The following is a 26,476-nucleotide window of genomic DNA, read 5'->3' on the forward strand; positions in this document are numbered from 1 at the left end:
CTGAGCCACCCAGGCGCCCCAAGAATGTTTTTAAAAATAACCGAAAAGTTGAATAGAGATAGATTACAAAAAAGAACCAAGTGAAAATTGTAGGGTTGAAATGTACAGTAACACATGAAATAACACTAGAGAAGCTAAGATTTGAGATGACAGGAGAAAAAAATAAGTGAACCTGAAGATAATAGAAATCATCAATCTGAAAAATAGAGAAAACAGAACAGGGACACCTGGGTGGCTCAGTTGGTTAAACATCTGCCTTCGGCTCAGGTCATGATCTCAGGGTCCCCGGATCAAGTCCCACGTGTCCGCTTCTCCCTCTCCCTCTGCCTGCCACTCCCCCCTGCTTGTGTGTGCTCTCTCAAGTAAGTAAATAAGATCTCAAGAAAGAGGAAAACAGAACAGAACCTCGGAGACCTGTAAGACATCAAGCACATCAACACATGTGTGAGGGTCCAAAAAGGAAAGGACGCGCTCTGTCTCCACAGTGCCATGGCACCTGTGAAAAAGCTTATGGCGAAGTGGGAGCAAGAAAAAGGAACCCTTGACCGCACCCCCTCTGTAGAGGATGGAATCATGGACACTGCCAATTTTGAGCAGTTTCTGCAAGAGGAAAGTGAATGGAGAAACTGGGAGTCTCAGTGGAGAGGTTGTAACCATCTAAAGGAGCAAGAGCAAGATTACTGTGACCTCTGAGGTGCCTTTTTCCAAAAGGTATTTGAAATATCTCACCAAAAAATATTTGAAGAATAATAATCTATGTGATTGGTTACACACAGTAGCTAACAGCAATGAGAGTTACAAAATGCATTACTTCCAGATTAACCAGGATGAGGAAGAGGAGGATTAAAACTCATTTATCTGGAATATTTTATATGAGTTCTTGAATAAAACTTGAGAACCAAAAAACAAAACAAAACAAACAAAAAACAAAACAAAAGAAGAGGAAGCGGTCAGAAAAATATTTCAAAAAATAATGGCAAAAACTCTCAAATTTGACAAAAACCATTAATCAATACAACCAAGAAGCTCAAATAACTCCAAGAGAATACAAAAAGATCCCCACCTAGATATGTAATATTTAAACTACTGAATGCCAAAAAACAAAGACAATTTGAAAGCAAGAGAAAAAGGACTCATTACTACAGGGGACCACCAATACAATTAACATGTGACTTCTCATCTGAAACAGTGGAGTCCAGGAAGCAGCAGAATGACATAGTCAAAGTGCTTAAAAACCAAGGATTCCATATCACCCAAAATTACCATTCAAAAGCAAAGATGAAATGAAAACATTCCCAGATAAAGAATTAGAGAATTCATTGCTAGCAGACCTGCCTTGCCAGAAATACTAGAGGAAGTCCTTCATGCTAAAAGGAAATTAAGATGGCAACATGAATCCTTGGAAAGAAAGAATATCAGATATAGTAAATTTATGGGTAACAAAAAGGGCCTGTGTATTTTCTCATCTCTTTTTTAAAAGACATAAGACTGCATATAAAGCAAAAATTATGACACTGTATCACTGAGTTATAATGCCTACAGCACATGGGAAGGAAATCCAGGAAAAGGAAATACATTGGAGCAAAATTTCTGTATTTTACCAGAATATTAATGTGAAGTACATTGTGATAAATGAAGATATAACAACTAAGGAAATAACTCACAAATACAGTAAAAAATAAAATCAAGAGGAATTAAAATGATACACCAAAAAAACAATACAAAAGAAGGCAGGTACAAGAGGAAGAGGGGAAAGAAGACAGGAAACATATAGAAAACAACAAAAATGGGAAATACAGGGCGCCTGGGTGGCTTAGATGGTTAAGCATCTGCCTTCGGCTCAGGTCATGATCTCAGGGTCCTGGGATCGAGTCCGCATCAGGCTCCCTGCTCCTTGGGAGCCTGCTTCTCCCTCTGCCTCTCTCTCTCTCTCTCTGTCTCTCATGAATAAATAAATAAAATCTTTAAGAAAAAAAAAGGGAAATACAAAAAAAAATGGGAATTGTAAATCCAACCATATCAATGATTGTATTAACTGTAGATGGCTTAAATACCCCAAAAGGCAGTTTTGTCAGACTGAAATTAAAAAGCAAGATATAGCAACTAACTATATGCACCAATAGGCTGAAACTAAGTGGATGGAAAAAATGTGCCATACAAAACAGTCATCAATAGAGAGCTGGAGGGGCACCTGGGTGGCTCAGTTGGTTGGACATCTGCCTTCAGCTCAGGTCATGGTCTTGGTGTCCTGGGTTTGAGCCCTGCATCAGGCTCCCCACTTGGCAGGGAGTCTGCTTCTCCCTCTCCCTCTGCCTGCCATTCCCCCCTGCTTGTGCTCTCTTTCTGTGTCAAATATATAAATAAAATCTTAAAAAAAAAAATAGAGCTGGAGTGGCTATATTACTATCAGACAAAATAGACTTTAAAACAAGAAATATTCAGAGAGACAAAAATACTTTATAATAAAAGCATCATCATATCAGAAAGATACAATTATAAATGTATGTATGCAGCTAGAAGAGCCATAGATGCTCTGAAGCAATAATTGTGACCAGAGGCTACTCTTGGAGTCACCTCAGTGTTGGGTAAAACCAATAGTTCTAGTAAATACTGCTTCAAATTTCCTGAACAGCATGTTAACTTTTAGATGAATATTTCTCTGAGCACAGTGACCTCTGCTGGTATTTACATAAGTTAAAATGCAGTTTCTACCATTTTCATAGAAAGGTTCTACCAGGGGCGCCTGGGTGGCTCGGATGGTTAAGCCTCTGCCTTCGGTTCAGGTCATGATCTCCAGGGTCCTGGGATCGTGCCCCACACCGAGCCCCACACCGAGCCCCACATCAGGCTCCCAGCTCAGCAGGGAGTCTGCTTCTCCCTCTCCCTCTGCCTCTCCCCCGCTCATGCTCTCTGTCTCAAATGAATAAATTCTGTCTCAAATGAATAAATTCTTAAAAAAAAAAAAGAAAGGAAGAAAGAAAGAAAGGTTCCATTCCAGCATAAGGTCATTTGCTCAGAGAAAGGATCAGAGAAACATAAAGAATACATATTAGAACCTTCCTTTGAATCACATGAGTATTGCAAACTGTATTATAATAGTAATAAGCCAGGCCAATCCGTCCAGTAACTAGTGAACTAGGTGGGCCATTACTACCCCCAACTGCAATATTCTGGTTATGTATTAGAATCACCAGGAAGATTTTTAGAATATTAATGCTCAGGCATCACCCTCAGCAATTTTGACTTCATTGGAATGTTTCTAAGGCTTCTGGGTGATCCTAATATGTAACTAGGGAAAACCACCGCCCTAGAGTAAAAGCTTTCACTAATATTCTAAGTGCATAAATGTTTAGCTAGAATTTGCCCCGTAGCTTCATGAAGCACTTCCTCAAGAATGAGTCACAGAGAAACAACCTTCCCGAACCAACAGTGTGTCTCGGTAAGATCTTCAGAAAGAATTATACGGAAGATTGTGAACAGTTGAAGATAAATGTCTAAACCAGGGGCGGCAAACATTTTCTGTAAATGGTTTTGTGATTTACTGTCACAATTACTCAACTCTGCCACTGTAACACAAAAAGTCAAGAGATGATAGGTAAACAAATGAGCCTTGGCTGCGTTCCAGTAAAACTTTATGGATGCTGCAATTTGAATTTCATATAATTTTCATGTCATTAAGTATTATTACACTTTTAATTTTTCCAACCACATAAAAATGTAGAAACCATCTTAGCTCATTAGCTGTATGAAAACAGCAGTGGGCCAGATTTGGCCTGTGGGCCATCATTTCCTAAATCCTGGTCTAAACAGCCTGCACTCTGAAAGAATATAAACATTAAAGCATAGTATAACCATACTTAGTTAAAGAAGGCAGTATGTTCTTATTATAGGAGCCCAGGAACTCTGGTGATGGTTGTTTTGACAATGACTGAGATAAACTAGCCCATCTAACTTTACCTCTGCCATATATATTTTCTTTACAGCCAGATTTTTTATTCTTGGCATTGAACAGATTCATTTTCTAGAATCCAGATTTCTTCAAGATATGCTACAACCCAAAATAAAAACTAACAGGTCTTCCGGGCGCCTGGGTGGCTCAGTTGGTTAAGCGACTGCCTTCGGCTCAGGTCATGATCCTGGAGTCCCGGGATCGAGTCCCACATCGGGCTCCCTGCTCAGCAGGGGGTCTGCTTCTCCCTCTGCCCTCTTCCCTCTCGTGCTCTCTGTCTCTCATTCTCTCTCTCTCAAATGAATAAATAAAATCTTTAAAAAAAAAACAAAAAACTAACAGGTCTTCCTATAGGATCACATTCAGCCTCCTGCAAGCTTTGGTTACCAAGAACCACCCAGGGAATCTGCAGAGAACTGGATAGGATTACAGGATATAACCTTAGGCAGCTGATAGTCATATGAAATGGCTGCTGTTGGTCCAATGACGTTATGTTTCTCACATGGGATAGGCGGACTCATCTGGGCTCACCAGCTCTTGGAGTGGTAGGTAAGTCTCCACCCTTCTCAGAGAACTGTCTGCACAGAAATTTTCCACACCCTTTCTGAGGAGAACTCTTGGAGTTTAAGCCAAATGAGAAAAAACCCTTGCACTAGAGCTGCAGAGTGGAGCTGGACATTAACAGCGGCCTGTGGATCCAGATCCTCTGCAGGCAGAGTCAGACAGGGTCAGAGTCAGTCTTAGAGGCAGCTGGAAGGAAATGGGAACTTTTCATTGAAATGGGGATTATAAAGGTCTCAGACAAGAGAGGAGGTTCCAGTTTTATATGCTTGGTTTAATAGGTTAGAATTCATTCATTCATCCACTAACTAACTTTTCCTTCATCAAGTACCAGGCAATGAGGAAATGGAGTAAGGCCTGGTACATGCTGTCCCAATTAGACTTTTGGCAGCATACCTGCACAGAAGTAAATAGGCAATTACAGTGTGAATAGGAATCCGACTATAGAAGTTCACGGTGTTGAGAGCAAGGGAACGTCAACCAGACTTTTGAATATGTGGAAACTTTCCAGAATAGGGGGAAAATATGCATTCTGCCACAATTAAAAAAAAAAACTATGCTGAGACACCATTTTCCAACACAAGATTGGTAAAATTAACAAGTGATAGCCCACCATGTTACACAAAGTATACCACGCAGACAACAGGAGAGAAACAGACATATACCTAGTCACCAGGGCAAACTAACAATATCTAGCAAAAATATGAACGCACGGGCGCCTGGGTGGCTCAGATGGTTAAGCGTCTGCCTTCGGCTCAGATCATGATCCCAGGGTCCTGGGATCGAGTCCCACATCGGGCTCCCTGCTCAGCGGGGAGCCTGCTTCTCCCTCTGCCTGTCTCTTACGAATAAATAAAATCTTTAAAAAATATATATATATAAATGCACATATCCTTTGACCAGCAATTCAACTTCTAGGGATTATCCAAGATATGCAGGCTCACATGTACTGTATTGTGCAAGGTGATTGATTCACTACAGCATTGTTACAGTTAATTAGAAACAACCCTATCAGGTGATAAGAAACTGATTCAGTTCCTGTTAACTCCGCTCAAAAACGCTCAGTGGAAAAAAAGCAAGCACTCTCCTAAGTATACAAGGTCCTGTATGATCTATATCCTACAGCCCTCTCCCTTCCTATGCCATCTTTTCCCGTTTCTCGCTTCTGTTCACTTCATAGTGGCCTCCTTACCCAACTGAAAACTCTTCAGGGCCTTCACAGTTACTGTGCGCTCTGCCCAGAGTTGATGTACCTTACTCCCTCACTTGCACAAATGTCACCATCAGAGGCCTTCCTTAGATACCCTTTACTCAACACCAACCAACCCCCTCTCTCCCCCCCAGCTTCATGGTTGTGCATATATGTTATTACCCACCTGTTTGTTCATTTGTCTCTCCAGAACTTAAGCTCCATGAAGACAGACTTTGTTCACCTGTTTTCCAAGGCTAGCAATACCTGGCACATTGAAGGGGCACAAAAGTTAACTGCATAAATTATGCAATATCCAGGAACTAAATAGTATGCAACATAAAAAAATGAGGAAGTGCCATTTTTACCTACATAAAAGAACTCCAAAATGTTAAGTGAGAAAAAGAAGGTCTATCTCTTTTGTGTTAAAAGGAAAAAGAAGAAAATATCTATGTATATTTCCTCAGGCTATATAATTGGTAACAGGGGTTACCTTTGGGGAGAGAACTGTGCTGCTGTGTTAAGGGTAGGGAGCCTTCTTACTGTATACACCTTGAATATATATTACCAAGTCAAAAAATGAAATAAAATGGAAAATAAGTTGGGCCAATGGCCTATGGGAAAGGGAAAAAGCACTAGATCTGAGAACTGGCCTTGAGGGCGTAACAGTTAATTGGCTACTGCATTCCACATGCTTGTTATCCTTCTATCCAGCATCTTTTCTTCATTAAGTCTGGAAAGAAAATAGCCGAATTATTAGCAATGGCATAATCTACAATGGGTAGAATCATAGATTGTATTTTCTGATTTTCCCATATGGTTTTGTTTTAAAGGAGCCATAGGTGCTTTATTGATAAGAAAAGTAAGGGCTTTGGGTGCCTGGGTGGGCTCAGTCGGTTGAGTGTCTGCCTTCGGCTCAGGTCATGATCCCAGGGTCCTGGGATCAAGCCCCGCATCGGGCTCCCTGCTCAGCGGAGAGCCTGTTTCTCCCTCTCCCTCTGCTGCTCTGCCTGCTTGTGCTGTCAAAATAAATAAAATCCTTAAAAAAAAAAAAAAAGGGCTTTGGAATGGTATGTAGGATTCAAACGTTTCCTACCTCCTAACAGGATAATAGTACAGTATTAATCTTTCTGAACCCATTTCCTCTTCTGCGAGATGGGGTTAACAGCACTATTTTGTTGTGGGCATTGACAAAATGTCCTTTGGTATTTTTACTAGAATGGTAACAGGAAACCCCTAAGGTGTGGAAAAAGTAACCTATCTGGCTTTAAAGCTGCCTACTGGTGTTTCCCTGCCACCGTCCCTTAAGATAATTCTGGATAGAACAGCTTTAATACTACCATACCTTAAACCTAGGCACCTTCACCCCATTTCTTTGGCTTGTCACCAGTTTTCACCACCCTCCAAATACTCCAAGACCAGCCAGGCCCCTAGTATGTTACTTCGACTTTTACTCCATCATGTCTTTCCAGCTATGCAATTATTTACATCGAGGTTGTACAGCCCTCCCTTCCAAAGGCCTCCAAATAACGGTTGCTCAAGAAGAGCCAGATCTAATGAATTCTTTTGCTATTACTCTTCACTCTGATTACTCCTTGCCAAGCTGTTAAGAGCTTCCACTTCCTTTTAATATTATCTTGGAAATCACCATGCTCTTTAGACTTCAAGATAGGCTACACAAAGGAGAAATCACAATCCCATACCACCATTCATTTAACCAATTCTCAGTTTGATGGTGTTTCCAAACTCCCTCAGATTTCCTTCATCCTCAGGAGGGAACATGGCAAGGTGGTAGGACCTCTTTCACTCAATACTTAGCCTAGCTCCAAGTCCAAAGGAAAACTATCACTGTGAAGTCAGGGGTATGCATTACCTAGCTTTCAACACCTCTCGGTAGGTGAGAGGACCAAAGTAAGATTTTATGTCCAAAGTACTGTGTCTAATGTGTTTAATTAGCTACCAGGTAGTGCCAGGTTTAAAATTTAGAAGGAATGAGCCTAGACTAGCACTTATCAAGTCAGTCACATAAATTTAGCATTCCTAACATCTTAAACTGTAAACAAAAGTACACTGCATCAAAGTGTTATCATTTTAAGATGTATACTAATCACAGAAGTAGTTGCTGTCAAGCATGTGAAAGGTACTAACCTAGATACCCAGCATTCCCTTTCTCATTAAGGGCAAAACTTTCTGTGCTGGTTTCTTAAACCCATTTTTGCCCCTACCCTCCTCTATATCCTTCTCATCCTTTTGTACTAATCTCTAGGATGCTGCTAGCAATCCATCCCCAAGCTACACGTAATTCCTACTCTTGGCTCAGAACTCCCACTTCCAAAAATTGATATCAGGATTGTTTGTTCTCTGCAGATTTATTAAGTGAACTTATCTTTATATAATACAGAACAATTAAAGCTGACCAAGTGGAACAAATAAGCCTGCCAATTATACACAGCTTTACACCATTATAATTCAGCCAGTTGTCAAAATTCTGAAAACAAAGCATCCAATCTTTCAACGCACTAGTGATCAGACCAAATGAAATCTGATGCAGACCAGTATTCCGCTTTTTTGCACCAATGCTAATGAATACCTGGTAAAAGCTTGACCAGAAAACTCAAAATTAACTATTGCCCTACTAAAGATAAAGTCTCAATAAAGAATCTACTGGCTATATTCTAAGATCTACCAGATGCTACCAAAACAACTACATAAGGTGTTGCTAAATGTAGGTGAGATTTACAGAACTGCTTTAGTCTCATTAACATTTCTGATTGACATCTTTTTTTTCTCTGATTGACATCTTTAATTACTTTTGCACCAGCCTGGCAAAATAAGATGTTGGTAGTCAGAAACTGAAAAACCTAGATTGGGAATTAACAGATCTCTGCTCAGAATATGGCAATCCATTTCAAGAGACAGATTATCCGGACTGGAAAATTTTGCAAAGCTGGTTTACATGAAGATGTTTTGTCCCAAATTCAGACAATTCCTCAAACATGCAAAAGTTGTGGTATAAAATGTTGAAAAAACAAAAAAACATTGGGTAGAACTTAATAAAATCAGGAGTTCTAGTTTGACACCATCCCATCTAATAGCCTCAAAACCTCAGTTACTATACTTAACTAAATAGCCTTCGGAATCATTGGTCCCTCTAGGTTGACAGATTGAGATTAGAGCTTGGTATCTAATAACACCAACTCCAAAAGATTAATGTAGGGACTTGTCATATACACTTATGCTATTAAGGGGACTTGAGTTCTTATCTCACCCAAAGCTCTAAGGATAAAAAGGAATTTTCAAAGTGTATGTATACCACAGCTAATGACGTTGACGACTCAACACCATTAAACTTTGAAATGTTAAGTCTGTATGAATATGGTTAATATCAAGGTTTACCCCTCAAGCTTAACAAACTGATTAATATTGAACACAAATCAGAAATCTAGTTAGAAACATTTTATTTAAATGTGCCAAATAAAAACCCACATTTTCAGACCATAGGATGTTAATACATTCAACAAAAATTTTATATTATCTTACTGCTGTGAATTTACAGAGTAATAATCCAGATCCATTTTGATTAGATGGTTGAAATACCCTTCCTAGGTTACACTTTGACACCACAAATCCCTTATAATAATGTAAACAAAATAACTTTTCCCTAAAAGGTGAACTTGAGAAACTTCAGTCCACTCTTTCAGGACTTGCACTTCTTCGCGGACTTCCTGATGGGGAACGACTAAAAAAAAAAAAAAAAAAATTAAGTTCGGCACTGATTAGTACTTACTGAAATTTACTCTTCTTGTGTACATGTCAGGGCAAAACTCAATTTCAATAAACTCAAAGGTGGCCAGAAGTACTTTATGGCAGAAAGCTAAAAATCAGAAGATTTACATACAAATCCTTTGTCCCCACTTAAGATTAGGTTTAATAGCCACCTTGCTATAACTGCGAGAGAACTATTTGAATTCTGGGAGGTTTTTCCTTCATGTGGGTACTTCATTTACCTATCGTCCCATGTGGAGGAAAAAGGTTTCTTAACATGAAATTATACAGTTAAAGGTTCACAGCACTAAACATCTTAATAATCACCGTAACATTTTATGACTAAATATCTACCAAAAATACACACGAATGTTGAAGTAGGAAAAGCAATCACCTAAGAGACTTAGTATACAGTAATATATATAGCACCAATTCTCCAAAGAGCTCAAAGCCTGCAAAAGTAAGCAGTAAGCAAAACAAATTCTGCAGAGGCCACACTTGACAGTTAAGATTTGGCAACAAATTATTTAGCTTACCTTCTTTTTGGAGATGGAGATCTGGACTTTGATCGGCTGTCAAAACATGAGAAATTCTATTAAGAAAAAGTACTAACCAATCCCTTTCTTATAATCACAGTATCATGAAATGAACCCCCAAAAGTTGCCCTGAGCTTAAAATTAAAAGGTCAGGCCACAATTAAACTGAGAAAGAGCCTTGCAGTTTTTGCAAACAAAAGCCAATCTTCCAACAACTGTTCTTCATAAAATGAGTGAACTGCTTCACTGCATCATCATCTTTACATCTGCTTTAAGCACAATTATCTCAGAATGCTTCTCCATGCGCCCATCAGTTCTAACAAGGCCTCTTCATGTAACCCCAAAGCCAGAAACTTCTCACTACAGCTTGACATTTTCTTGTCCAGGAAGTCAGCCACAATAGGCCACGTATAAATGGAAGTTCTAAAGTTTGATTTACTAAGAAGGTACTGCGTTCCACTAACACCTAAGCTTAAAGTTAACACTTGAAATTTCAACAATTCAAAACACTTTGAACTCTTTGGATATTGGTGCCATATAACCAGAAGAGCATTCATCAGATTTTTACCCTACCTGCTTCGTGGTCGTGAGAGAGACCTGGATCTTGATCTTGACCTCGACCGTGATCTTAATAAAAAGAAAAACAATTATACCAATTAGTTCATAGGAATAATCTCTTTAAACACCTATTGAGCACTTTTATTAGGTAAACTAAGAATAGAGAAACTAAAATTAAGCAAGACACAGGGTGCTTGGCTGACTCAGTAGGTAGTGTGTGACTCTTGATCTCAGGGGTTAGGAGTTAAGAACCCACGCTGGGTGTAAAGATTAAAAAAACTGTTGTTTTTTAAAAGATTTTATTATAAAATTGACAGAGACACAGTGAGAGAGTGAACACAAGCAGGGGGAGTGGGAGAGGGAGAAGCAGGCTTCCCGCTGAGCAGGGAGCCAGATGCGGGGCTCGATCCCAGGACCCTGGGATCATGACCTAAGCCGAAGGCAGACACGTAACGATGAGCCACCCAGGTGCCCCTAAAAGTTTTTTAATGAAGTATTACAAAAAAAAAAAAAAAAAAAAAACTAAGCAAGACACAACTCTTTTCTTCTATCGGCCTATGACTGGACAAACGACACTTTCAGTAAGAACTACCACTTCAATTACTTGGTTCTATCATACTCATTGATCTGGACTGATTGTCACAGTTCCTGAAGAGAGGTATGACATTATCTTAGAGTATATAGTATCCAAGAGAAATAAAAAATGGTTTTCATTTAAGACTGCTATGGTTTGGTTTATTTTTATCTTAAAGGAATCAAAACAACATCACACAGACCCCTAAACAGAGATTTCAATTCTTCTGGTGGTGAGTAGAAAGTCACAACTGGGTCTTAAAGACTATTCTTAAGATCATTAACAAGCTTTCACAGTTCAGGACCATCGATTTGTCATACAAACTAAATCTGGCTCTAAAATACACAAATTGGGGTCCTGCAATGCATTCATCTAAGGAGTCCAAAGCTTTCTCAAGTGCACTAAAATTTTAGAATCCCTGCATTTAGAGATTTTGTGCTATTATTTAACTCCCAGTGGCATTCCCTACTAGTGACTCAACTGTAGTATTGTCATCTCATTTTCTAGAATCTTAACCATTTCTATCACCTTTAAAAGACTTCTATAAAAGGAGTAAAAAAAATAAGGTTCGTAGTTTGATTTTTAACTTCTTACATTTCAGTGTAAGTCTCTGGTTAAAAACAGCCTACATTCACCCACAGGTACACTACTACTGTAAACAACTTCCCATGGTCTCAAATTCACCCATCATTCAAAAAAGGAAAAATTTTTATGTTTCAACTTGCTTCTAAGTATCCTCCTCATTCTTTTTTTTTAAAGATTTTATTTATTTGAGAGAGTACACAAGAGGGGGTAGGGTCAGAGGGAGAAACAGACTCCCCACTGAGCAGGGAGCCCAATGTGGGACTCGATCCTGGGACCCTAGGATCATGACCTGAACCGAAGGCAGTCACTTAACCAACTAAGCCACCCAGGCACCCTATCCTACTCGTTCTAATGGGCCTCCTTATCAGAGATCCAGAAATTATCACCTTTTAAAGGTAGCATCATTTACCTAGACAGACATAATCTGACTCGAGTTCAGTATGTCTACCCGGAGTGTTCACTGGAATGACTTGAGGATTTGTGCTTTGGACCATCCTCTACCATAGCCTCTCAAGCCTTTAAAAATCTTTGATTGGGCTTTTCTTTATCTGTATAATTACAGTAATATCCATTTACAGGTCACGTATAAATTCAACTTTTAGACCTCAAAAAATTATTTTCTGAAGCAATCCATTTCAATTATGTCTTTAAGACACTCATTGTCTTAAAGTGCAGTCATTAAGACTTGACAATCCAAATACAAATAAGGGAAAAAAAGTGTTACATACTGGAAATACCTCGATCCTTTTATAGAACCAGACCTAGATCGTCTGAGTGAAGCTGATCTTGATCTACGAAGAGACACTGATCTTGATCGTCGTGGAGATGCTGATCTTGATCTAAAACATAAATCCAAGTTTAAGTCTTATGTCCAATTAGCTTATCACTTGTTAAAGCTTAAATTAAGCAGTATTTCTCACCTCCTTCCCCTGCTCCTGCTTCGTGAGCGAGAGTATCGCCTACCCCTGGACCTCGAATGTGATCTAGACCGTGACCTATTTTTTTAAGTTAGAAAAAAACAAAATGTTAGATGGTAACTCGTTTTTAGAGTTTGTGTGCCTCTGCTGAAATCAAATCTCAAAACTATTTAAATTTAGTGTCTCATTTGGAAATAAACTCTGGGCCTATTAGTTTTTTTTTTTTTTTTTTTTTTTTTTACTACCTAAAAAAAGATTTGTTAAAAGCTGAATTACATCTTAGAATTACATAATATAAAACACTGTAATGTGTATTTAAAATAAACCTTGCAAGTTTGCAGGTCGACCCTCTTTGGCCCATGGTCTAGTAGATCTAGACGATCTAGAAGTATCTATAGCCGATCGCTGCATCTAGATGTTTTCTTCAATCTAACGACGATCAAACTGACAGCCAAATGAGCCAGGTGAGGCTTGATTGACGCAAGAAGATTTTTCTAGTTGGGAATGTGGTCAATCTGGTGTTCCTCTTTCTAAACCGGAGGGGGCCCCAATTGTAAGCCAAATTTACTGTTACGGCGATCACCGTCTCAAATTTTCTGCCCTTTAAAGAATAAGGTGAAGCTAGGTGTAGATGACTCGAGGGGATCTGGCCTCTTATGCTGATCACCTCAAGGTCTAGGAGGATCTTAATTGTCGGATTTGCAAGGCGCCTCAGCATGATATCATAAGGCTCGTGACATTCTGAATCAAGGCGACTGACTCAAACGAAGAAACCTGAAAGGTTTTGACCAGGTTGATTATTAATATATTAACATTTGTTTAATTAAACAAAAATTGTAAAATACACCTGTACAATTAACATTCAAGTTTATAGAAAAATACTAGTTTCTGCCTTGCTAATAAAAAAATTACTTGATTAACTAGTATACCAACCATTCTCTTCTTAAAATAAATACCTGCTTCGCCGCCGCCGGCTATAACGATGACAATCATAAGCATAATGTCCCTTTTCGCCACACTCATAGCATCTATCATTGGGATCAAAGGGACGTCGGGCGGGTGGTCTATCAAAACGAGATCTCCGAGGCATGCCTGTTGATAATTCAACTCTCACTCGGGAACCACAAATCACCCTATAAAAGAGAATCAACAAAATTCTAATGCTAAGAATACACATCACTTCTAGATTTAGAACTTTCCAACCACTCTTCTCCCTCACAAACTTCAGCTATCTTTATAAACCCTTCCAACTCCACCTTTGCGCCCCCTTCATATCTTAAATATACAGAATTATGATTAGCTATTTAGTCTCCTCCAGACTACAAAATCCAAGCTTATCACCTAGCTCACTACCCAGCCCACAGGAATATTCTAATACACGTCAATTTCACAACCAACATCTTACTTACTTCCCATCCAGGCCTCGCACTGCATCTTCTGCATCTCTAGGATCTTCAAATTCCACAAAGGCAAATCCTGGAGGATTTCTCGCAATCCACACAGTTCTTAAGGGACCATAATAACTGAAAGCCCTTTCTAACTCTCCTTTGCCGGCACCGGTTCCCAGATTACCAACATACACCTTGGTTTCTGTTTAAAAACGCAAATAGAACAATGCATGTTATGCAAAATTTGCCTAAGTCTGAGTGAATTCTGTGCCCCAAACAGGCCATCCTTAATCCTGTGCAAAGCACGTTTAATGCTTTATCAAACATTTACTTTAGCCTTAAAACCAGCAAAACCCATACATTTTGAGAAGCCAGGTGTATGACAAAGATTTTTACATTCTAATAAGGAAACGACCTCCAAAACAGAAGCACAGACACGTGGTAGGATATTCCGAGGCGTGGGGCGGGCTCCGCCCCGGCCCCGCCCCCGAGTCCCGGCAGCCCCGGGCGCGCGGGGAGCGCGCGGGCCGGCAGCGTCGGCAGCGGGCGGGCCCCGGCAGGGGCCGGACCGGGAGAGCGGGGCTGCGCCGGCTCTCGTCCTCCGCGGCAACCGCCCCAGGCGCAGGCTCGCCCAGACTCCAGCTCCCCGCCCCAGAGCCATAAACCGCGCTCGAAAGAGCTAAAAGAGAAAAGAAACCAGCCGCCAGACGAAAAGATTATGTCTCCATTCCCACTCCTCAGTTCGACCGATTGTCTGACGAGAATGCGCAGCTCGAAGCTGCCACACTTTTGTTCAGTCTCAAATTCACCCCTGATTTTACGGCTGCGACCACATCTGTCTGCTAAAGTGGCGGGAAAGCGCCAAGGAAATGCGCCACCATGGTCGTCAATGTGCGCAAAATGGCAGCCGAGAGCGGGGGGGGGGGGACGGGGGGGCAGGCGGGCGCCTCGCGGAAGGGCAACAGGGAATCAGTGATCGTGGGCTTGCCTCGGGCTGTGGTGGGAAACGAAATCGCCCAAGAATGAATACGGAACCCACCACAGACCTGCACCCGCCATCCCCCGGCTGCCCTCGACACCCCGCCCCCGCGGCCTCCGGCTTCGTATGGTGTGCGCCGAAGCCGCCATTACGCACGCGGAATAACCGTCTCCCAACCGCCGCGCCAACCCCACGGCCTCGCAATACTCACTACATCCACAGCAACGTCCCTTACCGGGCCCTGGCCTCTTACCTCCTCCATACCGCCCGTAACGCGACATGATGACTGGCTCGCGAGCTCGGCTGTTGCAGCTCGCAGAGCCCAGGGAGCGAGGAATACAAAAGCTCCAAAACCTACTCAGTAGCCAACGGTCCCGGCGGCACTACGAGGAAGAGGCTGGGTTCGCGTTTATATATGCGGCGGCTGTGTCTCTCTGCGCATGCGTCATTTCGACGTTCTGCGCGGCACAAAGGAGCTGGGCGGAAACAGTGGAGAAGCGGCGCGGAGGGAACTGAAGAGGCTAAGACGCTAGGCGCGGGCGGAGGGATACGTTTCCATGGGAACGCCAGACCGCGCCTGTAAACCTGTGGACTTCCCCGCGGTGTCCCGCCCCCTCCCCTCCCCCTTTTCCTGTACCCTCCTCATTTTCCTCCCCTTCTCCCTCCCCCCTTTCATTTCCCCCAATCTAGGGACCTTCAGCTCTAGTAATCTTACTACAGGTACATTAGACCGGCCTTATGAAAGGCTGTAAAATTTAACCGCTGATGTTGCAGCTGCCGCCGCCTTTCTGCTGGGGGACCTGGCCTAGACTGATACTCAGTCATCTTTGGGGCTCATCACAGGTAATCGGGAGCTTGGCCAGGGTGAGAACTCCATGAACCCCGCCATTCTGAGTAGTGGTCACTGCACCCTGGGCTTCAAAAAGAGTGACGCCCCCAGGGACTGCACCGACCCTCCGGCCCCTTCAGAACCAATTTTCTCCAACACCGTACGAGTTCTTGGGGGACAAAGGAATAGAGTTTTGTTTCGTTTTCCGGTTATGAAATTGTGCAAAAACCCTAAATCCTTAAAGCATTCTAGCTAGTGGCAATTATGAAATTATTTGCATTTGAAGCACAGACTTACTTGTGCTTCCTTTCTAGTGCTTTCTGCTTTGTATTGTAGTAACACATCTCATCCACTAATAACTTATCCTGAGGACTGGGACTTTAAGTTGTCTTTGAGTAACAGCCTTGCAGCTCAGCCATTCTCTATATAAAATAAATGTAAACCTTTTCTTTAGATAGAATCGCTTAGAATTCAGTTTTGATTTTATTTTTTATTTTTATTAAGTATAGTTGACAATGTTAGTTTCACATGTGCAACGTAGTGTTTCAATAATTTTTTACATTACTCTATGTTCACCATAAGTGTAGTCACCATCTGTCACCCATTTAACATTATTACAATATTATTGACTATATTTCCCATGCTATACTTTTCAGCTTTGATTTTATACAATGTATTTGCAAAACACCAAGTCTACAAATACAGATTTAACTTCTTTTTCACCAGCCACACACACAAAAAAAGACATTACACCATAAATACTTGGAATATATGAGTTGGAATTGTTGCACTTGAAAGATGAAGTCCTTAGATATTTATATCTCTCTGTTTCTCATCTGTAAACTGCACATGATGTATAGGAGAAAGGAGATTTAGTTGGTGAAGTAGGAATCCTCTCTTGACAATGTTACAAATTCATACACATTTTTTTTCAGATTTATCAAATTATGGAATACATCCATTGCAAAAAAATTCTAGCAAGAAAATAGAAGTTCTATAGGATATGTTATATTTGTTCTCAGGTTTTTTTTTTTTAAGATTTTATTTATTTATTTGTCAGAGAGAGAGCACAAGCAGGGGGAGCCACAGGCAGAGGGAGAAGCAGGCTCCCCGCTGAGCAAGAAGCCCGATGCGGGACTTGATCCCAGGACTCTGGGATCATGACTTAAGCTGAATGCAGACACTTAACTGACTGAGCCACGCAGGAATCCCAGTTCTCCTTTTAGTTTTATTGACTTTTGTTTTCCACTTAACTGGGTTCTTCTCAAAGGATTAAATGATAAAGATCTTTTTATATACTTCCTGGAAGACAGAGTATCAGTTCTGTAAAGGCTCACTAATTTGACTTTCTTCTATTACGAGTTTATGGGGGCACTTGAGTGGCTTGGTCTATTAAGCATCCAACTCTTGATTTCACCTCATGTCATGCTCTCAGAGTTGTGAGATCAAGCCCCACTTCAGGCTCCACACTGGGTGAGAAGCCTGCTTAAGATTCTCTCGCTCCCTCTACCCCTCCCTCCTCCCTCTCAAAAAAAAAAAAAAAAAAACCTTATGAAAAGTGCTGTTGCACAAAGCATAAGTAATTTATTGAAAGATAGTACTTAGTATACTATTAGGCCTCAATAAATGTTTTTTGTCTTTGTATACAAAGTCTATTGTACTAAAGAGAATTTTGAAGGATGTAATACTGTAAAAAATATTAAAAGAAGCAGTTTTCCAACTTATAACAAACTGCTTTCAAGCACATTAAAGGAAAAGGGATAAACCCCGACTGGCTTGCCTACCTCTCTAGAGACAGGTGCTTTGATAAGCTAATTACAGGTTTTTATCTCTATTAGAGGAGGGCCAATTCTAGGCTGGTACCATGAAAAAACAATAGTTCCGCATAGTATTTCCATACACTATTCTACTGTACACTCTTTCTCTAAGAACACATAACGAATTCTTTTCACTAAATGTCAATCCAAATCAGGGAGATATTATTGTACAGAGTACTTTTATTCCCACTGATTCTTTTGAAATCAGTTTCAGCCACATAAATTTCTGCCTATAGCATTGAGTTAAATTAAGATCACCTCCCCAGATTCAAGTGGAATATAAAACTACTTAATTCAATGAATAGTCTAAGATTTCCTAATATGAAATTTTTAAGTAATTATTGATATATTACTGTTGTTAAATATTGATTTATCATTAGTTTAGGAGAGGGTGGGTTAATTCTTAATCCTTTTACAGCAGCTTTCAAAATTTATCTGCATTTCCTAGATTCAGTTTTTCCAGAGAAGCATTAAAGAAACAGTTCACTCTCTCTTATTTTCTTCTCTATTTTAGTTTCACTTTTAAATCATTGTCACTATTTTAGCTTATATGTGAAAACCTTAAAACAAAAACAAATTTAGGCCTTTTGCACATGTATCTATTTTTAATGTAAAGAAATAGTCTGTACTTCTAAACACTAGTCTTTTCATATGTATTTATATATCTGCTGTATATATATATGTATATGTACTGTGGGTCAGTCCAAACAGCTATATTCAACTACAATTTGCTTTTCTTTTTTCGACATTTCATAATCTTCAATTCCCTCTAGAATGCTCTTACAAAATTTTAGGAAGGAAAAATTCTCAGAATCATGTTTATAATTCTTTCATATTGTATAAAGAAATTAAGTTTTCATTAGCGAAGAACTGGACTATGGTCAGTACTGAAGTGTGAAGATGGGGGTGAGGGAGCAACAGTGGCTCATTAAGAATGCCCGTGCCTTCACCAACCTCAAAGGGTGAAACTAGGAAGAGTGAAAATGTGATGCAAGAGTGATCCACTGATACAAATACTACCTAAATGGGTGGTTTAGGAGTATAAAACAATCTAGGAAAAATGAGGCTTTCTGAGGAATGCCTGATTGTATTAAAAAGTGTGGAACTGTAAAACCATCAAACCCCAGTTCAATTATGTTGTTCCTTATCTAAAGAAAGAATATCAATGAAAGGGACTTGGTCAGCCTGTTGTCTTAACTAGAGAGAGCTAGACTGGCTTGGATAGAGTTTAGCAGTTCATTCAGCACTATCTTAGGAGAGAACCTATGTTATTAGCCAGCCCTCAGCTATACTTAAAGATTACTGCTCAAGACCGTTGACTTCCCTTATTTGATGTTTTGATACTGATCTTTTAGTCCCTGGAAATGAATATCCTCTACTGTAAATTAATAAAAATGATTTTTGTTTATGAATTCTTTCCTAAAACAGGTGGTATATACTTTTAGGTAGGTATAGTATAGTATAGTATAGTATAGTATAATGATTAAGGTGGGTAGGTATAGTATAATGATTAAGAGCATAAGCTCATGGAGTGTGACAGTTGGGTTTGAAGCTTGGATCCACTATTTAATAGCTGCCTACCCTTGACCAAGTTGTTAATCTCCTGGTACTTCAGCTTCCTCATCTGCAAAATGGGGTTTGCAAGACTACCCATCTTAGAGAGTTGTTGTTAGGATTAGATGAGGTAAATCAAGCAATTAACATTGCCCAGTGTCTAGCACATACTGAGTACTCAATAAATGTTAGCTGTTAGGAGAATGAAGAGGGACGGGAGTAGCAGTGTTTTGACTAACCTTTGTCAGTTGCTAAAAATTTGATATGACCTGGGTACACTGACAAAAGTGAAGTTTTGTTTCTGCAAAGCTGGGGACTAGACCCTGAAACACAGTAACTAGCCTTATGTGGCCACTCCTAAGACACCTTTGTCTCTTCACTCATTGACTTCTAAGTGAAATTGTCACTTTTCTTCTTTGACCCTATCCACACAGACAAAAACAATCTGACACTTATAAAAAGCAACAAGGCAGAAAAAGAAATTTTCTTCATGAAAAATGAATCTACAGGAATCCCAAAATCAAATGCTGAAACCTTCTTTAAGGTTCTATGGCATTTGCCTACGGAATGGGGAGATACATGTTCGTGAACAATGGGGAAGGTGTTGTTTTTTATTACAAAGTCTTTGAAGCTTTTTTTTTTTTTTTTTGAGAGAAAAAGAGAGAGAGGGAGGGGCAGAGGGCGAGGGAGAGAGAGAATCTTAAGCAGGCTCCATGCCCAGCTTGGAGCCCAACGCGGGGCTCGATCTCATGACCCTGAAATCATGACCTGAGCTGAAATTGCATCAGACACCTAACCAACTGAGCCACCCAGGTGCTCCTTTGAAGCTAATTTCTAAGTATACCTTTTTTAAAAAAGCAAATAGAAAATCTATTCCCAAGCCAATGACAAATGGATACATACACCGTGACTCAAAGAGGTAAGTTCAGACTTTGTAAGAAAGAAGCAGTTTGAGGGGCGCCTATGTGGCTCAGTCAATTGAGTGCCTGCCTTTGGCTGGGGCCCTGATCTCAGGGTCCTGGGATAAAGTCCCAGGTCGAGCTCCCCACTCAATGGGGAGTCTGCTTCTCCCTCTCCCCCTGCCCAGCTCGTGCTCTCTCTCTCAAATAAATAAAATATTTTTTAAAAAAATAAAGAAGTGGTTTGAAACACATAGAGAAATGAGGAATTTTATTAAATCAGTTTAACTACCTCATTTTTCAAATGAGACTAAGACTTAGAATTATAACACAGTGAGTGCAGTGGTACCCAAATCTTGCCACAAGGACTATCAGAACTTTGATAAAAATATCTCCAATTCCAGAAAACTAGGAACTATTGCCAACCACTCCTTCTCGGGAAGAACCATCTTTTATTCTGTGAATATGTCTTATTTTTTTAAATGTTCCTCCCCCCCCCTTTTTTAAATTTATTTATTCATTTGAGAGAGAGCTGGGAGCCTGATATGGGGCTCAATCCCAGGACCTGGAGATCCTGACCTGAGCCAAAGGCAGAGGCTTAACCATCTGAGCCACCCAGGCGCCCCCAATGAAAGGATGCTGAGAGTAATTTTTTAAAAAATCTCATGTTTTCTTTTTCTTCCTTTAAGTTTGTTTATTTTTAGTAATCTCTACACCCAACATGGGGCTCCAACTCACAACCGTGAGATCAAGAGTCAGTATGATCCTCTGACTGAGCCAGCCCAGCACTCCTCTTCATGGTTTCTTGATAGAAAGAAGTTTGTGGGGGCGCTTGGGTGGCTCAGTCGGTTGGGTGTCTGCCTTCAGCTCGGGTCGTGATCCCGGGACCCTGGGATTGAGCCCCACTTTTGGGGATCCTTGCTCGGCAGGGAGCCTGCTTCTCCCTCTCCCTCTGCCCCTCCCCCTGCTTGTGCGCTTTCTCTCTCTCTGTGTCAAATAAATAAATAAAATCTTAAAAAAAAAAAAGGAAAAAGTTTTTCAGATCTACCTAGTTCCCAAAATCCAAGTCTGGAATCTCTAGTTAAGAACAAAGTATGACAGGGTTCCTGGCTGGCTCAGTGGGTTGAGCATGTGACTCTTATCTCAGGGTCTTGACTTCAAGCCCCACCTTGGGCACAGAGCTTACTTTAAAAAAAAAGAAGAATGACTTCACCCAGTAAAAAATAGGAAAAAAAAAAGAAACCCACAGAAACAGACAAGAAAAGAACCACAAAGAAAAAAATATGTCTATCCTTACTAAAAATGCAAATTAAAACAATATGCTGTTTTTGTCAGGAGTGCAGTGAAATTGGCACTTATACACAGTAATGGGAATGTGAAATAATACCATATATTTGAGAGTCAATTTATCAATATGTTGTTTCCTTCTTTAATGAAGCACTTTTATAGCCTATATACACCCCCACACACAAACTTTAGAATATATAAAATTTAATTCTTCCAAAATATCCTTTAACTTTTCACTAATTCAGATATAACATTTATAATTAGTACATAATTTTTAAATTTTTTTTATTTTAACAAGGCTCCATGCCCAACGTGGGGATGGAGTATTCACTGAGTATTTACTATGTGCCAGACACCATACTAAGTGTTTTACATATGTTAACTCTTTTTTTCACTTTACAAATAAAAGTAAACTGCTCATTTTTGAACAAACCTCTGCCCCCTTCCTTATGCCATTATCCTTATAATATTAATATCCTTCATTGTTTCTATGAACAGTCCCATCTATGAAAGTCCTACTTATACTTAAAAGCTTAGCTTAAATGTATCACTTCCTAGAATCAGAGAAATTAAATTATTAGCCCAAGGCCATCCAGCTACCTCTTTGATGAATACAGTCTGAGTTAATGAAAAGACAATGACCTGGGACTTAGAAGACTTGAAATTGAATCCTGTCTCTGCAATTTACTATTTGGGTTTAGAAAAACCACTTAATGTTTTAGACATTTGTTGTCTCATTTGTATTCATTTATGTGATATACATTCAAGCATACTTTGAAAAAGATTTAAAGCTAATAATCATAATCCAATTCAAAATTTTGAGTTATTTTGGACCGCAGTGTTGTATGTTCTTCTGTACTTAGCTCAATTACTCCGTTGGGTTATATGGATAAGATTATTAATTATCCAGGGGCACCTGGTTGGCTCAGTCAGTTAAGCATCTGCCTTCAGCTCAGGTCATGATCTTGGGTCCTGGGATTGGCCTCTCTGCTCAGTGGGGAGTCTGCTTCTTCCTTTCCCTCTGTGTGCTCTCTCTCTCTCTCAAATAAATAAAATCTTTAAAAAAAGATTATTAATTATCCATGTGATATTAAATTGGGAATGTAAAAACTTTCTTAAATTATAAAAATAATTTACTTTTGCTGCAGGAAATGGAAAATATGAAAAGCAGAATAAAAAAAACTCAATAATCCTACATGGTTTAACTTTCCCAGTAAAATACTTCTCTTGTTCACTGTTGTAGACCAAGCATCTTAAAACAGTGCCAGGTACAAAGTAGATGTTCAATAAATAATTGCCAATTTATTTTTTAAGATTTTATTTACTTATTTGACAAAGAGAGGGAGAGAGCACAAGCAGGGGGAGAGGCAGAGGGAGAAACAGGCTCCCCACTGAGCAGGGAGCCAAACCAGAGCCAAAGGCAGACGCTTAATTTTTGGGGGGCCCCTGGGTGGCTCAGTCAGTTAAGCATCTGCCTTTGGCTCAGGTCATGATCCCAAGGTCCTGGGATTGAGTCCTGTATGGGCTCCTTGCTCAGCAGGGAGTCTGCTTCTCCCTCTACCCTTCCCCACTGCTCATGATCTCTCTCTCTCAAATAAATAAATAAAATCTTAAAAAAAAAAAAAAAAGAAGAAGTAGTTTGGGGCACCTGACTGGCCAAGTCAGAAAAGCATGTGACTCCTGATCTTGGGGTTATGAGTTCAAGCCCCACATTGGGTATAGAGATTAAATAAATTTTTAAAAATTAAATAAAATTAAATAAATAAACAAATAAGTTAGCTCATGCTGTACTGTTGACTAGGACTGTGAGCTCTGCAGTCCAACCACCTGCGTTTGAATCCTGTTCTCCCTACACATACCAACTATAATTTTGGGCAAGTCACTTAACTTCACTTGGACTCAGTTTCCCCATACATAAAAGAGAAATGACAATAATACCCACCTCATCCAGTTGTGAGAATTACATGAGTTAGCCCACAAAACTATCACAGGCTTTTTTTCCCTGATTATAAGTAACATGTTGATTGTGGAAATTATATAATAGCACAAATACCAGGCTGTGAATTTTGTGAGGGCAGGGTCCAAAGCTATCTCAGTAACTACGGTATGCCTAGTTCCTAGCATAGTCCTTATCATATAGTAGGTGCTCAGTATTTAGTGAATGTTGTTAAATAAAGAATATAAATGTTATCCATAATCCCACCACTCAGATATAACCATTCTTAATAACTGAAATTTATAGTTCCAATTTTTACCTATGCATATATCACTTTGGAAAAAAATTATATGATATAGTTTTGTAAAAACCTTTTCTTTTTACTTAGTATATGTGATGGTAAATTTTATGACTCAACATGACTGGTCCACAGGACCAGACATTTGGCCAAATATTATTCTGGGTGTGTTGGTGAGGGTGTTTGGGTGAGATTAACATTTGAATCAATAGACTGAGTAAAGCAGATTGCCTCCCCTATTATGGGTGGGTCTCATCCAATCAATTGAAGACCTGAATAGAACAGAACAAAAGGCTGAGCAAGATAGAATTCCTCCTGTGTGACTGCCTGAGCCAGGATACCAGTCTCTTCCTGCCTTAGGGCTCTAACTGAAAAATTGGCTCTTCCTGGATTTTGAGCCTGCTGGCTTTCGGATTAGAATTTATACCATTGGCTCCTGGGTGTTCAGCTTGTCAATTACAGATCTTGAGACTTCTCAGCCTCCAGAATTGCATGAGCCAATTCCTTATTTTATATATTATTTTGTATATATCTGGCATTGGTTATGTTTCTCTGGAGAACCTCGACTAATACAGTGTATTACACCATAAACAATTTCCCAAGTTATTAAATATTCTACAACATTATAATGTTTGCAGTCGTATTCCATTTCATCAGTATCTACCATTGTAAGAAATTTAGATTCTTTTCATTTTTGTATTATAAATAATGCTGAAGTGTATATACCTTCGATAGATATTTATATATATCCCTGATTATTTCCTTAGAATAATTCCATAAGTGAAATTACTGGGTCAAAGAGTGTAAAAAAAATGTAAAAGCTGGGGCACCAGGGTGGCTCAGTCAGTTTAGCGACTGATTCTTGATTTCAGGGTTGTGGGATCAAGCCCCATGACAAACCCCACAGGCAAGCCCCTCCCCCCGCCCCCATCAGCTTTCACGCTTAGCAGGAGTCAGCTTTGGGATTCTCACCCTCTCCCTCTGCCCCTCCTCCCCCCGCTAAAATAAATAAATCTTTAAAAAAATGTAAAAGCTTTCAAAACATGTTGCCAAATAGCTCTCCAAAATGGTTGCAGCCACTTGTATCCCACCAACAAGTCCACAAAGGTACTTGGTTTTCTGCACCTTCATTAACACTGGATGAATTTTTTTAATCTACCAAATTTCATTTTTAAGATAGCTATTTTTTTTTAATTTGCATTTTGTTATTTACAATGAGATTCAACATTATGCTTACTGGCAATTCGTTTATGTCCTTTGTTGATTTTTCTGTTGGGGTGTTTTTTCTAGCTTAGTGATTCTTAGGATCTCTTACTATATTAAGGGCATCAATTCTTTGTAGTATTCACTGTTATATTTTTCTCAGTCTCATAGTTTTAACAGTTAAATGATTACTTCATCTTGAATTTATCTTAGTATATGTAAATTGAAAACTGTTACAGCCATTCAATAAATGCTAATTTAGTTTATTTTTAATTTATTTTTTATTTTTTTTAAAGATTTTTAAATTTTTTGACAGAGAGAGACAGCGAGAGAGGGAACACAAGCAGGGGGAGTGGGAGAGGGAGAGCAGGCTTCCTGCGGAGCAGGGAGCCCGACGTGGGGCTCGATCCCAGGACCCTGGGATCATGACCTGAGCCGAAGGCAGACGCTTAACCAACTGAGCCACCCAGGCGCCCCGCTAATTTAGTTTAATGACTAAGTGCCAGTCATTGTACTTGGTGATGAAGATAGATATAAAAGATGCAGAAAGAAGATAGATGTTTAAATATATATATATATATATAGCAAGTGCTGGGATAGAGGTAAGCACAAGGCATCATGGGAACACATAGGATGTTCACTTATCTTAGACTGAAAGAAGAGATCAAGAGATTCTCACATCTTCTACATCTCTGCTCAAATGTCACCTTACTGGGGAGGATTTCCCTGACTACCCTACATAAAATACCAAGTACCTCACACCCCATTACTCTTTAAATTCCTTATTCTGTCTTAATCTGTCTTATTCTTCTTCATAGCAGTGTATCAACTGCTGGCATTTTTTTTTTTTTAGATTTTATTTGAGAGAGAGAGACACGGTGAGAGAGGGAACACAAGCAGGGGGAGTGGGAGAGGGAGAAGCAGGCTTCCCGCCGAGCAGGGAGCCCAATGCGGGGCTCGATCCCAGCACCCTGGGATCACAACCTGAGCCGAAGGCAGACCCTTAACGACTGAGCCACCAGGTGCCCCTCAACTGCTGACATGTTACTTATTCATCTATTTATCATTTTCCTCCCCATCACAACATCCCTCTCCCTGCCAGAATGCCCCTCCCCTAAGAAAACCAAATCCACGGGAGCCAGGTCTTTGTTCTGTTCACTGCTGTATCCCCAGCACCAAGAAGAGTGCTCAGTATATTGAAGGAGCTCAATTCAATCTGTAGTAAATGAACGACAGAAAGGAAGGCTCTTCTCTGTTAGCACAGGAGGTTTTTCCTCATCTTGTCCAAGGCTTTACCTCCCTGCACCTGTGCTCTGTGCATCCCTCTCTGCCTCTTTTTCATTGAATATTCCTTTCTGAACTTCAACTTCTCCCTCTCTCTTTCACTCAAGCCCCTACTTGACTGATCTTCCTAGTTCTGTATTAGTGTTCCCTAATCCATTCTCACTAGACTGATCCTTTTTTTTTTTAAAGATTATATTTTTAAGTAATCTCTACACCCAGCCTGGGGCTTAAACTTATAACTCTGAGATCGAGTTGCATGCTCTACCAATGGAGCCAGCCAGGCACCCTGCTAGATTGATCCTTTAAAAAGTAGACAAGCAGGGGCGCCTGGGTGGCTCAGTCGTTAAGCGTCTGCCTTCGGCTCAGGT

At 40.0% G+C, this 26,476-nt stretch overlaps 2 protein-coding genes and 1 pseudogene across 5 annotated transcripts in view; 2 read left to right on the top strand and 1 right to left on the bottom strand.

Annotated features, from left to right (window-relative positions):
• Positions 1–484: 484 nt before the first annotated feature.
• On the top strand, positions 485–847 carry LOC116636483 (annotated as a pseudogene).
• Positions 848–8,049: 7,202 nt separating this feature from the next.
• SRSF7 (serine and arginine rich splicing factor 7) lies at positions 8,050–15,423 on the bottom strand. Of its 4 annotated transcripts, none has more exons than XM_032410332.1 (8): positions 15,255–15,423; positions 14,044–14,224; positions 13,591–13,767; positions 12,638–12,712; positions 12,455–12,556; positions 10,574–10,627; positions 10,001–10,036; positions 8,050–9,438 (listed from the first exon to the last, which is right to left on the bottom strand). In XM_032410332.1, exons 1-8 carry the CDS (start codon positions 15,280–15,282, stop codon positions 9,384–9,386), a joined length of 708 nt encoding a protein of 235 aa, XP_032266223.1. In that variant the 5' UTR covers positions 15,283–15,423; the 3' UTR covers positions 8,050–9,383. The 4 variants fall into 4 exon arrangements, with proteins under 4 accessions (XP_032266223.1, XP_032266222.1, XP_032266225.1 ...); XM_032410331.1 differs by having other exon boundaries at positions 12,446–12,556; XM_032410334.1 differs by lacking the exon at positions 10,001–10,036.
• A 278-nt stretch (positions 15,424–15,701) lies between these two features.
• Positions 15,702–26,476, top strand: part of LOC116636027 (tetratricopeptide repeat protein 39B-like) — a 17,762-nt gene continuing 6,987 nt past the window's right edge. Inside the window, exon 1 of the mRNA XM_032410330.1 lies at positions 15,702–15,844. The gene's annotated coding sequence lies outside the window, so the exon portion shown is untranslated. The remainder of the gene's footprint in view (positions 15,845–26,476) is intronic.

The sequence above is a fragment of the Phoca vitulina genome, unplaced genomic scaffold (assembly GCF_004348235.1).
Source record: "Phoca vitulina isolate PV1807 unplaced genomic scaffold, GSC_HSeal_1.0 scaffold12, whole genome shotgun sequence".
Taxonomy (NCBI): domain Eukaryota; kingdom Metazoa; phylum Chordata; class Mammalia; order Carnivora; family Phocidae; genus Phoca; species Phoca vitulina.

Coding starts and splice junctions, on each gene's coding strand:
- SRSF7 (XM_032410331.1), bottom strand. CDS start 15,282: ATGTCGCGTTACGGGCGGTATGGAGGAG. Junction 14,225..15,254: donor TTACGGGCGGTATGGAGGAG/GTAAGAGGCCAG, acceptor GTTTTTAAACAG/AAACCAAGGTGTATGTTGGT. Junction 12,713..13,590: donor AGCCGGCGGCGGCGAAGCAG/GTATTTATTTTA, acceptor TTAAAAAAATAG/GTCACGGTCTAGATCACATT.